Here is a 12725-nt window from a genome sequence, read left to right on the forward strand (position 1 = left end):
AACCTTCACAAATAAAAATCTGTCTTCAGCTGTAAGTGCTGGTGGGTTCCTCTAGATCTAGACCCAGCACTTAATGAGAGACTGAACTTGGTGAAATACCTAGAAGAAAAGGAAGAGCAGGGAGGGAACCCTCTCCATAGAGTAAATAGAAGCACAAATACAGGTACGCTAGCACACAGGCTCAAGGCAGCAGCCTTGAACTGACCATGAGAACATCGCTGCGGTTTGATTTCAGATTTCTGAAAGGCTCCTTGTTACAGGAAGGCTTGCGTACCTATAGCAAGTGGAGATCTCTGGACTCACCTTATCCTTGTCACCACAAAAGAATAATTAAATTAAATCAGATGCAGATGAGAAAGATTCAGCCTTTCTCTCTCCTCTTTGGAACAAACACTTGAGAATTGCTAGCACCATAAAGAATAAAAGACAACTTCAGAAGAAAAACAATGTTCCAAGAATCATCACAACTCAGATTTTTATTCAACAGCAAAGTTGAAGGGAATATTGTTTTCTCCCTCCAGGGCAAATGTTCCAAATGGAAATTAAGTAAAAATATTGCCCCCCCAAAGTACTCACAATGAAATTAGTTTTCTTTAAATATATTTGTTTGGCAAAATAAAATAAAAAAATTAGAACCCGTACAAAAAAAAATCCCTTGCAAATTCTTAACACTGTAGCAATGACAACAATGTAAACCTGAATGTTTGGCATTTATAATTTGTGGAAATTACTATTGAACTTTGGACCAAGAAAATAAAAATCACTTTGAATAGCAACAAGCCAATTTTAGAGGCAATTGAGGCTTAGGGAATGCTACAGGGACAGGACACAACGGTGGCTTCATACACAGTTTGTACTAGTGATCTGCTAGTGTAGGCCTATTTAAGAGCTGGGAGGAAAAGAAGTTAAAAGCTGTTGCAGCATTGCAGCGTATGGTACAGCAAAAACCTGCAGACTTTCCATTATGGGAGCTGATCAGTTGGGTGAAGGCTGGTGACGAGAATTGAGATGACAGTGGAAAGAATAATGACAGTGACGAATGGCATGAGTACCGGGAAGCAGTTAACATTTTTTTTGTCATTGCATTGGATTCAGTTGTGAGCAGACTCTTGGGAGTGCCTGGGGAAATCTTCTGCTCACAGTAGCTGCTTCTGCTCCCTACCTCCCTCCTCCTTCCAGTTAAAGCCTCTGCCCTGCCAAGTGGGTGTCACAGGCATGCAGTTTGATAACACCATCCTTTAGTTAAGAATGTCTATTCCAGTATTAAAAATGTAAAAAAAGTCCTTGGGAGGGTGCTTCTTAGTGGCAGTCTTTGCCTTAAGCAAGGCCAATGGCCTGCAATTAAAAGTTAATTAAAGCAATGTGGATTTGGATGAGCAATGGGGAAGATGGGAATGGGGAAGGATGGGATGCAGGGAACAGGGAGGAATGCAAGTGTTTCTACACTCCTCCCCAAAGCCAAAATCCAAGGTGCACAACCGGCTTTTCTTTTTTTCTCACAAACTCTTCTTTTCTTTCTTTCTTTTTTTTTTTTTATATCTCTCCAGTTATAATATTTCCAGTTTCAAAGCAAGTTTCAGTGGCAGCCTCAGTTACAGTCATAAACAAAGTCGTAGTTGCTGGGCTCCTTTGGGATAGGTGGGGGAGCATCTGGGATCTGTATGTTTTCCAAGTCAAGGAGGCGTAGCTTTATCTCCATGCTGAGCAGCGTGTCTAAGTCATTCCGCGTTAGATCACTCAACATATCCTTCCCAAGGAGGGCATTCAGCCCATCGGTCCATACACAATACTGCATGGGGAAAAGATAAAAATTATCATTAATAGACTTTCTGCACATAAATTGTTTGTCTGGCTTGGTCCTCCACAGTTACTGCTCCCTCGAGGAGACCTAAAATGAGGTTGATTCATTCTACCAGCTTGTATCATGAAGAAGGCATGTTCCACTGATATGCTCAGAAAATAGGTAAAGAACTCCCTTAAACTGAGAAGAAATGACAACGTGTAGGTGGTTGGACAGTTAGGTATCTCCTCCAAGCTTCTTGTTCTCAACAGTTATGGGAGAAAGAATGATACCTAACCTAGGACACTGAACATCTGGAGATGCCTCCTTCTCCCCGTCTTTCTCTTTCCACAGTACTTAGAAGAGAGCCTGATTATCCTACACCAAACTTTTAATTCCAAGACAGCTAAGTCAGGTGAGGTGAATACCAGCCAAAATTCACCTTTACTCCTTCCATAAGAAATCCTCTACCAACTATCTAATTTACAGCAAAACAAGCCATAATAAGGTGGTATCAACTGACGTGTGGGAATAGGCTCCCATTGACATACCCATGCCTACTTTACCACTATTTTACAGAGCACAAAATAACATATTGCAAAAACTGCAGTCAGTCAATGCTGTGTCCTTCACGAAAATTAAATGCCAAGCTACCTGGTGTAATTCCAAATGCTGCAAATGCTGAACTGGCCTCTAAAATCCCTTCTCTTTGTTGTTAACTTTTTCATAATAGGAAATGCTATCTTTCTCAATGACTGACAGCTTGAGATAAACATGGGCTGAATATTTTAAATATGCAACAAAACAGTTGGAGATTGGTGATCTACAGTCAACTTAAACAAGTCCCTTTCATTTATTACTATAAGCCATTTATGCAACTATGAACAGAAGTACTCAAATGCTACCATCTAAAAATAAAGATTGCAATCATGAACTTGTGTCCTAGTTTGCAGGAGAAAATTAAATCAACCGTAACTACATTTTTATCTTACAAATACTTCTGCTAGATTTCATGCAAAAAAAAAAAAGGATTTTAAATTTAGCTGACCATTTGCTACATGATATTGCCAAGTTTAAAGATAGTCACAGTTGACTTCATCCTACAGCAGAAATGAAGATTATTTTTAAGACAGAGAGAAAACCCCCTCTTGGGGTATGTCTTCATCTAGAAAAAGGGCATGCATTTGAAATAGGATAGTTAACGCACTTCAACACCCAAAGTGAAATCCGACCCATTTAAGTCAGTAATGAAACAGGAGCAGAGCTAGAATTTCACCCAGGGTGTTGGAAAGCCATGCTGCAGCTTTGGTATGAGATTAACTATCTAGAAAAGACTTGATGGTTCAGGCTGTCCTGCTCACAGTACTAAGGAAGCAACTACCTTGCCTATTCTAGGCCCTCAAAGTATGTCACTGAAGACTTTTAAAGTATGCAGGTTTTGTGGAGTGTATGCGGATTATCAAGAAAAGAGCTATCCTAGAAATGTAATTATTTTAAAACATACTACTTTTATTTATTTTTTACTATCAACTTAAAATCTTTATTTGGGAAAGTTTCCCCAGTATTCATTTTAAGAAAAGGATCAGAAAGGCAAAAGGCTCTGCTCAGGTTACAGAAGTGCAGTGCATCCATTCAATAGACGCAGCACTTGACGTAAATCGTCCATCACCTGCTCAGTGAGTATAGCCAGCACTTTCTCCAGGGAGGAATCGCAGTGAGCCAGAAAGCGGAACTACGGTTCTTTCCTCTTCCAGATATAACTCATTCAGGGCCCACAGAAACCAAATTCTGGCCACAATTCAGATGAGTGCAATGGCCTGGAAAAGGGGCTTCCTCTCTAATCTCCATGTTGGCAAGTGCATCTAATTAAACTCCTGCACATTTTGAGCAGAGAGAAATCCTAATGAGATGGTGGAAAAACAGAGGCACTCATTCAGAAGCTTTTTTCTTTTTAATATGCAAAACAGACTAAGAGCCACTGAAAAATTAATTTACTACAGATTCATTTTCATAAAATTCCAATGAAACCTAATTATAGCTTCCCTCATCAGTTTCTCTGTCAAAAATCAAGGATAAGATTAATCCACCTTTTTGCTGTGTAGTTGAAACCAGCTATTAGTATTCAAATGAAAAACAAATACGATGGAGTGATCTCACAGTGCTGAATTCTCTGGCTAGCAGTAAGCTCCAACAGATGGCTAAGGGTATTGCCAAATTTAAGAGTAAAAGAATGAGGTCCAAATCTCAACAACATTGGTTCTGTAATGAGATTTTATTAAAGAAATACCTTGGGAGTCAAGCAGCGGAACCAGACAACCAGAAAGGTTGTGCAGGCTCCATTCTCGAAGGTTTTCCAGATCCATCTGGATACAGCCCCGAGCAACCTGATCTGAGTTCACTGCTGACCTGCTCTGAGCAAGAGGTTGAACAGGGGACCTCCCAAGGTCTCTTACAATCTGAATTATCCTATGATCCTAGTTCAATTTTTGTTTTTAGGTCACACTCTATTCCCAATTCAAATCTCTCTACAATCACAAGGACTGCAGAAGTATTTGAAAAAAATCACCTGGCAAGTCTGACCTTACAGATTTCATGTACTAACATAATGCACTAATATTTCTGGCACTTCATGCAAAGCTATCGAAATCATGAGATGTCACCTATCAAATCTCCCAAGTTGACAACATGGCTAAACCAGCACTTTTATCAACAAGCATGTCAGTCACTTTGATGAAGAGTCATGAGCTTCAGAACAACTTATTTGCTTTCCCTCGTGGGTGCTCCCTCTGTATACTTGTAATTTTTACTTGAATTGCAACTCACTCCTCTATAGGCCATGAAAAAGTCCAGGGGAAGGGAGATGCCCTTTGGGAAATGTTCACTTGGGAACTGTGAAGTAGCAGCAGAGATTGCTGCCTTTAGCCCCTTTTTTTGAGCGTACTCGTTTTGTTTCAAAGAAGCTGCACATGATCAAAAAGAGAAATAAAGATAATAGGCACGTTATCACAATCACTAGCAAGGGGTTAGTACATCTCACGATGCTACTGCCCATCAGTAGGATGCAGTAGCAGTTGTTGAACATTTAGACCATTAAAATACACTTGAAACCTTAAGCTATATTTGCCAGAGAAGTAGCTTTGATTTTCATGACCAATGGCTCTTACGAGCTGAAACAGACTAGAATTTAATTTCTGGAGAATTTATATCAGAAAGCCTCTAACATACATCCAGTTTAAAAGATGAAGATGATTGTGTTTGGCTTAGACTGACAGCTCTAATGCCGCATTATGCCTGGAGCCTACTGCCCATTTCTCTTGGATGAAAATTTACCAGCAAACCTTTCTCTGGAATGAACATACTTGAAAATGACACTCAAACATTAATACCCAGGAAAATCCAAATGAGTATAACCTCATTTCTTCTCCTAAAATTAACTTTTATTTGAAGGTTTTTATCCAGAATTGCAAATGTTGAAGCTGTGTGACTAAATATACTTCACTTGCAATGCAATTTCATGCACTTTAATAACACTACAGTATAATGCAGTTAAATGCAGTCTTCTGTGTTTCATCATCTCAAGGCAGTGTCCTGTACTGAGACCAAACGTAACACCATAAAATAAGTGTGCAGATGAAAAACTAACTCCTGTGACTTTACAGACAAGAAGGGAAAACTTTACTACTTCTTTACTTTTTTAACATAGGGTACTCTGCTAAATCTTTATTTGGAAATTCCAAGTTCTCGGAGTGAATCACTTTTGATTATTCCACATACTTAGATAAATTAGTTCCATCGTCTTCCAAAAGGCAATGATGTTGTCTTATTTTGTTTTGTTATCAAGTAAGAGAAAGGAGCAGGGGGAGACTGCCATTGTGCCTTGCTATTTGTATTTACACTGTCTTTATGCAAGTGAGACCGACTGCAAACCCCTTTTGCATCAACCTGTGGAGATGCAAAAGAAAGGACATTCTGTGACCACCTGTCATAAATGGTCTTAAGCAGCATGAAATGAAGAAAATGGGGATATGCTGTTCTGGAGAACACAAGTCATTGGCTGAAATTGAGACCTAGGGATGGTATAACTTCACCTGATTATATTGGCACGATCAAGATGAGCTGAGGACAGCAGTGATTCATGAACAGCTTGCCTGTGCATATCATTGGTGTTGAAATAAAGTTCACCAAAGTGAACACACAGCAAAATACTCCAGTGTCTAAAGCAGACCAGACAAAGAGAAATCTTTATTACACCAGGAAATGATGAGCAAGGTCTGTGTAACTGTGAGGTCTGCGTCCAAGCTCTTTTCTTTCTCTTATGGTATGCATTTCAGTAGGGCTTAGAAATACTGTCCTGGAATTCAGATCCCACAGTTCTCTATGGCATTCAAATAGAAAACATGTAGCTCAGGATATGCATGAAAATTGCAGAAGGTCTTGCTCACATACTAATCCCTGTGCTTTCAGGTTGTTGTGAGATATGACACAGGTTCAGATTGTCCTGTACTCTGTGACAGGATGACCATTCTTATGTTCTTTAAAAGCTGGCTGCTACCACAAGGGAACTAAGAAGGCTTCAAAGAAGTTTCTGTACCCCGAACTTGACTTACCTCATGCTTGTCCGGAGCAATGAAATTCAACTGGCCACTTGAGTCATACAATATAGAGAACGCAAGCTCTAGCACTTCCTGGAATAAGACAAAGAAACATATGTTAATGCACCATGAGAAGCACTCAGGCATTGAGATCTTTCTTTCTTTACTACCCCTTGTTCCCCAAAACAAGTGAGAAAATAGGTTATGATACTCCCCTTGCCTGGCCAAAGGTGCAGGAGTACCAGACTGCACAACAAGAAGCCCAACACAGATGCTTCAGATGAAGCTAACTCACCTCGCTTAGTGCTGACTGCTACTCACTTGGTCACAGATTACTTTGAGTTCAGATTTGAGCTAGGTAATGGTGAGGACTAAAATCAATATAACTCATAATAGTACACATGCAACAAACTCTCTGTGAAGGCCATGGTTTCTTCAATTTGCATGGATTGACTTGCAAACTAGCAAAGTTCTGTAGGTTTGATTCCTTATGTCAAAAATCTTGTCAGGACAGTTAATCTTCTGATATATACTGACGTTTTTGTTCACTGCTGGAAATCTGTGAAATTATTAATTCTCAGGAGATTTCTGTCATTTTGTCTTTACCTGAATGAGAATCAGCAGACTCAAACTGAACAATCTGGCTTACTTGGTTGTGAAGACCAAAATTAATCTTGGGAGAGGAAAAATCATCATTTTTCTCCTCAGCACTAAAGATGGAATTTTAAAGGTTGCCAAAGTGAATTCATTAAGCATGGGTCTTCCCTAAAAGGCACCTGGAGCTACGTTCCTATGGGGAAACACAACCAATTTGAATAAATAATGAACTTTCACTGTCCAGCAGTAAGCACATAATGTTATAATGGTTACTGCACACATCACTACAAGCACTGCTACAAGAATTTCACAACCTGTAAGCTAGCTGATACAGAAATAATTACTTTGTGGGGAAAAAAAAAATGGCTCCAGCAGGAGAATGCTGACTCAGAACTACTTTGATCTGTATCATAAGTCCTATTCCTTATGCCTCTTGGCTTCCTGAGCCTCACAGTACCAATACTGGTCACCTTCGCTGACTCTCAGCTGACAACAGGCCCTGCATGCCAGCAGCAACAAGAGCATTGCTTCTTAAATTTACTACACCTAGTTTTAAAACAGAAGATTTGACTGCAGGAAATACAGCATATGTGTTGGTCTGGATTCCTAACCTGATCTCATGATTCAAAACTGGCACAGATTCTTGGATTTCAGTAAGGGTTACTTCATTTTTGAACCTGTCTGATTAAGAGCAGAATCTGAATCATAAAAACTTGTAATCCTTAGGGATAATCTTGGCTGAGCATAGATCAGGATCTCATGGGAAATGCTGTTGGTTTCCTTGAATTTAGTTACTAGGTCCAATTTGCTGTATTGCCAAGCCACAGGAGACAAATCTGTGCCCAAGGAAGCTGCAGCTACTAATACCGTTGGTGCATTAAGCAAACAAATTGCTCATGCTTCACATAGCCTTTTGGTGTTTTAGGCATGTCTCTCAGCCACACCTTATTAAGAGTGGTATCTCTCATTACACAAATAAATTTACCTCTGCCCACACAAACCTGGCATTATCTCCTCACAGAGTGTTATAAATTACTGACATCAGAACATGCCAAGTCACGCAACTGAGGTTGTGAAAATGAAATACATCATTGCAAAAAGGGCTTTTACTACTCTACTATGAAGTTCCTGAATTTCATGAAGGTCAACAATCCTACAGGCCTGGCCTCTGAATATTTGTCCTTTGAGGAATTTCAAAGGACTGAAGATCTTCTTTATTTCAAACAAAGGAAAAGAAGAGAAAATTCCTGCCTGAAAGAGGAACATCCCAAGGACACAGGTTTGGTCATTCCCAGTCAAGTAGACAGAAAGGCCTAGACTGAAGGCGCCAAGCTTCCTTTTATGTGGGAAAGTGGAAGTTTGGCAGCTCTGGCTCCAGTTCAGCTTCTTTGTTGGCTGCTGCTGGGACTTAAAGGCTCAGGAATTGCAACTTCCAGGCTCCAGCGTCTCTATCATCTCAGGCACAGCAAACCATCAAGGGAAATGGAAGCCTAAGGAGCTGGAGTTGCCAATTGGCCCTCCACACTGACAGTGGTCTCAGTAGTTGAGCTGGCTTACCTGTGGCTGACCACCCACATGGTTTTGTTACGTTCTCATCAACGACAGGTGAGGATTCTGAGGAATGAGCAGTTCCTAAAGGAAAACTGTTCAGTCTCCATTAGCCATCTCTTCTGTTTTCTGTCCTACTTGTCAATTTTTCTCAAAGTCATTTTCCACTCCAGCCTTTTACACCAGAGCTAGATCTCCTGGTCTCTGGTCTTCCTCCCCTATCATTTCTTCCTTCCAGGAAAATCAGTTCCTTCCTTCTTTCTTTTGCTTTACACCCCACCCCCACCTCAACCTGACGAACTCACTCCCTTGACACTTTTAACTCCTTCCACCCTTGCACATTTCAGACATCTGTCCTTCCCTAGATGTTTGCAAAGGGAAATGGCACTGGGACCCACAATGTGCCTCTCTTTTGAGGTACATTCCTGAAAACAGGAAAAAAGAGGCTGCACCTGGTTGCAGGACATTTCAGTTCCACAGGGAATTGAATTTCAATTGGTTTCGATTCCACAGGGAATTGCAGGTGGTATGAGGGGAAACATGCTCTTCCACTCCCAAAACTTCTCCCTCTCTCCTTCAATCTCTCATATAGGCCAATAGGAGACACACTATTTATGATAAACTGATATCTTAAGTCTCTGTAGCTGAGTGATCCCATGCAGCTGTAATGACCTCAGTACCTCTCCCTACTCTGTTGTCAACAGCCTCCGCCAATGTCTTTTGCCAAAGGCTGAGATAACAGCCATGTTAAGTTTACTTGCCAGAGTCAGAAGAACCTCTTCAGAGAATTACATATACATGCAGTGGCAGGGCACTTGTTCAACCAACATGAAATAAAAGGGAAGCTGCAAAGGAACAGCGAAGTGAGCAGAATCAGTTCTGCTGAATAAAAAGGCATCAAGCCTGAAGCCTGCTGCATCAGCAAATAAAGGTTGAAAGAAGAATATGTACAAATACACAGCAATATTTTATCCAAATTCTTCTCTCAAGCTTTGTTCTGAATGCTTTGAAATCTAGTATATTTCATGTCCTTGAAATTCATTAATATTACTCAAGAGTCAGAAAAGAGGACTTCAAATTTAAGAACACAAGATGAACAATGATGGACTCAGGTCTGGTCCTATCATGTTGTTCCAGCTTCATAAGCATGCAAATTCCAACTCAGTTTAACTCTTATTTATTTCTAAATGATCCCACTGGAAGAATAATAGCCATGTGCCAGCAAATGATGAGATGCTGAAGCCTTTGTTATGGACATTCTGCCAGTTCCAGCTATATTCAGAGCAGTGGCATTCTGCCATTCTATTTTCTTTTCAGCCAATAAATAAACATTAAGGTGGTCAATATATGTATATATATACACCTTATACATACACACACACACAGAGAAAGCGCCAAACAAGAAGACCTCTCAAAAAATATATCACCAAGTGTGAAATTCCAAGAAGGGAAAGGTTTCATACACCAAAATCAGCCAAATTGCATTCTGTGCTGGGCTTTTTCCTTTTCATCTCACTGTCCACATTAACTTGGTACTCAGCAAACAATGATGTGTTATTCCTATGATGCTGGTTAAATTGTTGCAATATTGTACAACAGCTGTGGATGCAGATGTGCTACCTATCAGCTCCTGATCTTCACATCCCCAGCCAGAAGTTTACACCAGTCCAAAGCCATTTTACCCAAGGAAATGGGACAATGCTGGCAGCTGCGGACAAAATGGTCTGCAGCTCTGCTATTTAGCATTAAATACTATCTAGACATTACTGCTCCATAAAGATGACACATTTCCGTCACTGACACCCACGGCTTTCGTTGCTCCTATCTTTCCTCTTTGTGAGGACATATGAGAGCTAACACAAGGAAGCACTAGAAATACTTTATATGCATCATATAAATGCCCCAGCAAAATGCTGTTGATGGTTCATCTGTAACTTGAGATATGAGTTGTATGCAATCTATTGTGCACGTGTGTTAGTGCTCTGATTCCAAAAATTAACTAGGAAAGATACTCCTGGGATTTTTTTCCTCGCTTGGCTTGATTTTTTTTCATTTCTGACTCTGTAAAGTTAATGCTGAAAAGAGATGACGGTATCCTGATAGATTTAAAGCATCTTTGTCTGTGTTTCTTATACATGAACAATTGAGATGCTCTGTATATCTCCCTCCAGCCATAGTAAAGGCAAGAAAAGTCAGCAATGAAGCTGCAACAGTTGTGTGACATAGTTTTGACAGTGTCCTTTCATTTTCTATAGCTCCTCTCAGAATTGTTTTCTCCATATTTTATTTAAATACTAGGTGCGTGCATTTTGTTTTCAAAGTCTCGAAGCAGGAACTCTTAACTTTAGAATTTTGTCTACCAAAATCTTTTTCTAGTTGGACCTCAAACTCCTCAATTTCAGGTAACTAGAAACTGACTCAAATCCTCTGATCCGTCTCACAAAGCTCAGGGTGTGGTTCTGCGTCAGACTGAACATCATTAGGATCTCATTCTTACTTGTAAGGTCATTGGTCAACCCAATGGAAATTTCATTAATATATATCATATGATACGGTATGAATACCTTCACCATCAAATAAGTGAGACTTTGCTAGTAATTCAATTTCTTCTTGCTGTGGTGGCAATTGTTACTAACAAAAACGTCCAAGATTCTGGCAGTGTACAACTTGAGTCTTAGCTTAAGCTCAACCTGAAATTCTGAAATGTAGCATAAATCTAATTGAAGCTGACCATGTCTCCTACATTTTTTTTTCCAAATGCACTGCTAAACACATCCTTATTCACCTCATTAACTACCTAGCATCTACCATACATCCTTTTGTTGGCAGTAATTTTTCTACCTGAATGGATTTGAAGTTATCAACAGCTGGACATTAATTGCAATTTTGGCATGTGCCTGTGTTCACTGTATGTCAGCTCATTGGAGAATACAGCTGGAACAAGCTAGTTATTTATCAGAGACAACGTAAGAGTAGGTACCAACAGTCACTGCTGCTCTGCTCTATAGCAGCAGTCAAAACCGCTTGACTTTAGAGGTAGAAGGCATCACTATTAAAGACTACCCTAATGTGCTCTGGGCATATCACAATGCACATCTGTCATGAAATCTGAGTAAAGGAAAGTAGGCTGTCCTAATAATTTAACTCAGATGGGCTGAGGCGAAAACAAAGTGTGCGTGTATATACAGAAAGGTGGCAGACTGGAATGAAAAATATCTGTATTAGTTTAGGGAAGGTCAAGTTGACAAGCTTTGTATTCCAGGGTATGCATTTATAAGAGTTTGAGAAACATACCTTGTTTTGTTTAAGAGCTCCTTTCTCCTTCATGTGAGGGCAGTCTTTCCCAGTCACAACAGCTTTTATATCTGCCACTGGCACTGCATTAAAAAATCCAAAAGCAATGACAAAAACAAAACAAAACAAACAAACAGGAAAAAAAACAGAAGATGAGTTATAACCAAGATGTGTAAAAGATACAGAATCTAAAAAGAGGCAAGACCAGAGTGTTAAAACTGTATACAAACACACACACCATCATTTCCAGTCTGTTCTAAGAAATAAATATGTAAGAACAACTAGAACAGGCATCAGTGGTTCCTGACAAAATTTCAAGCATCTGGACAAAATTTCAAGCATCAAGCATTTTGCCTGGCAGAGAAGGACCTGGGAGTATTGGTTGATAGTCGGCTGAATATGAGCCAGCAGTGTGCTCAGGTGGCCAACAAGGCCAACAGCATCCTGGCTTGGATCAGAAACAGTGTGGCCAGCAGGACTAGGGAAATGATTGTCCCCCTGTACTCAGCTCTGGTGAGGCCACACCTCGAGTACTGTGTTCAGTTTTGGGCCCCTCACTACAAGAAGGACATGGAGGTGCTCGAGAGTCCAGAGAAGGGCAACGAAGCTGGTGAGGGGTCTGGAGAACAAGTCTTACGAGGAGCGGCTGAGGGAGCTGGAATTGTTCAGCCTGAAGAAGAGGAGGCTTAGGGGAGACCTCATCGCTCTCTATAGGTACCTTAAAGGAGGCTGTAGCGAGGTGGGGGTTGGTCTATTCTCCCACGTGCCTGGTGACAGGACAAGGGGGAATGTGCTAAAGTTGCACCAGGGGAGGTTTAGGTTGGATATTAGGAAAAACTTCTTTACTGAAAGGGTTGTTAGGCATTGGAATGGGCTGCCCAGGGAAGTGGTTGAGTCACCATCCCTGGAGGTCT

At 40.4% G+C, this 12725-nt stretch overlaps 1 protein-coding gene across 8 annotated transcripts in view; it reads right to left on the bottom strand.

The window, feature by feature from the left end:
* Positions 1 to 461: 461 nt before the first annotated feature.
* The window catches only part of ELMO1 (engulfment and cell motility 1), a 306907-nt gene continuing 294643 nt past the window's right edge, over positions 462 to 12725 (bottom strand). For all 8 annotated transcript variants that reach the window (XM_035552367.2, XM_035552364.2, XM_035552368.2 and 5 more), the window contains 3 exons: positions 11812 to 11894; positions 6388 to 6465; positions 462 to 1789 (listed from right to left, as the gene is read on the bottom strand). In XM_035552367.2, coding sequence (XP_035408260.1) covers positions 1589 to 1789; positions 6388 to 6465; positions 11812 to 11894 — 362 coding nt within the window. In that variant the 3' untranslated portion in view covers positions 462 to 1588. The remainder of the gene's footprint in view (positions 1790 to 6387; positions 6466 to 11811; positions 11895 to 12725) is intronic.

This window comes from Cygnus atratus, chromosome 2 (genome assembly GCF_013377495.2).
Source record: "Cygnus atratus isolate AKBS03 ecotype Queensland, Australia chromosome 2, CAtr_DNAZoo_HiC_assembly, whole genome shotgun sequence".
NCBI classification, from domain to species: Eukaryota; Metazoa; Chordata; class Aves; order Anseriformes; family Anatidae; genus Cygnus; species Cygnus atratus.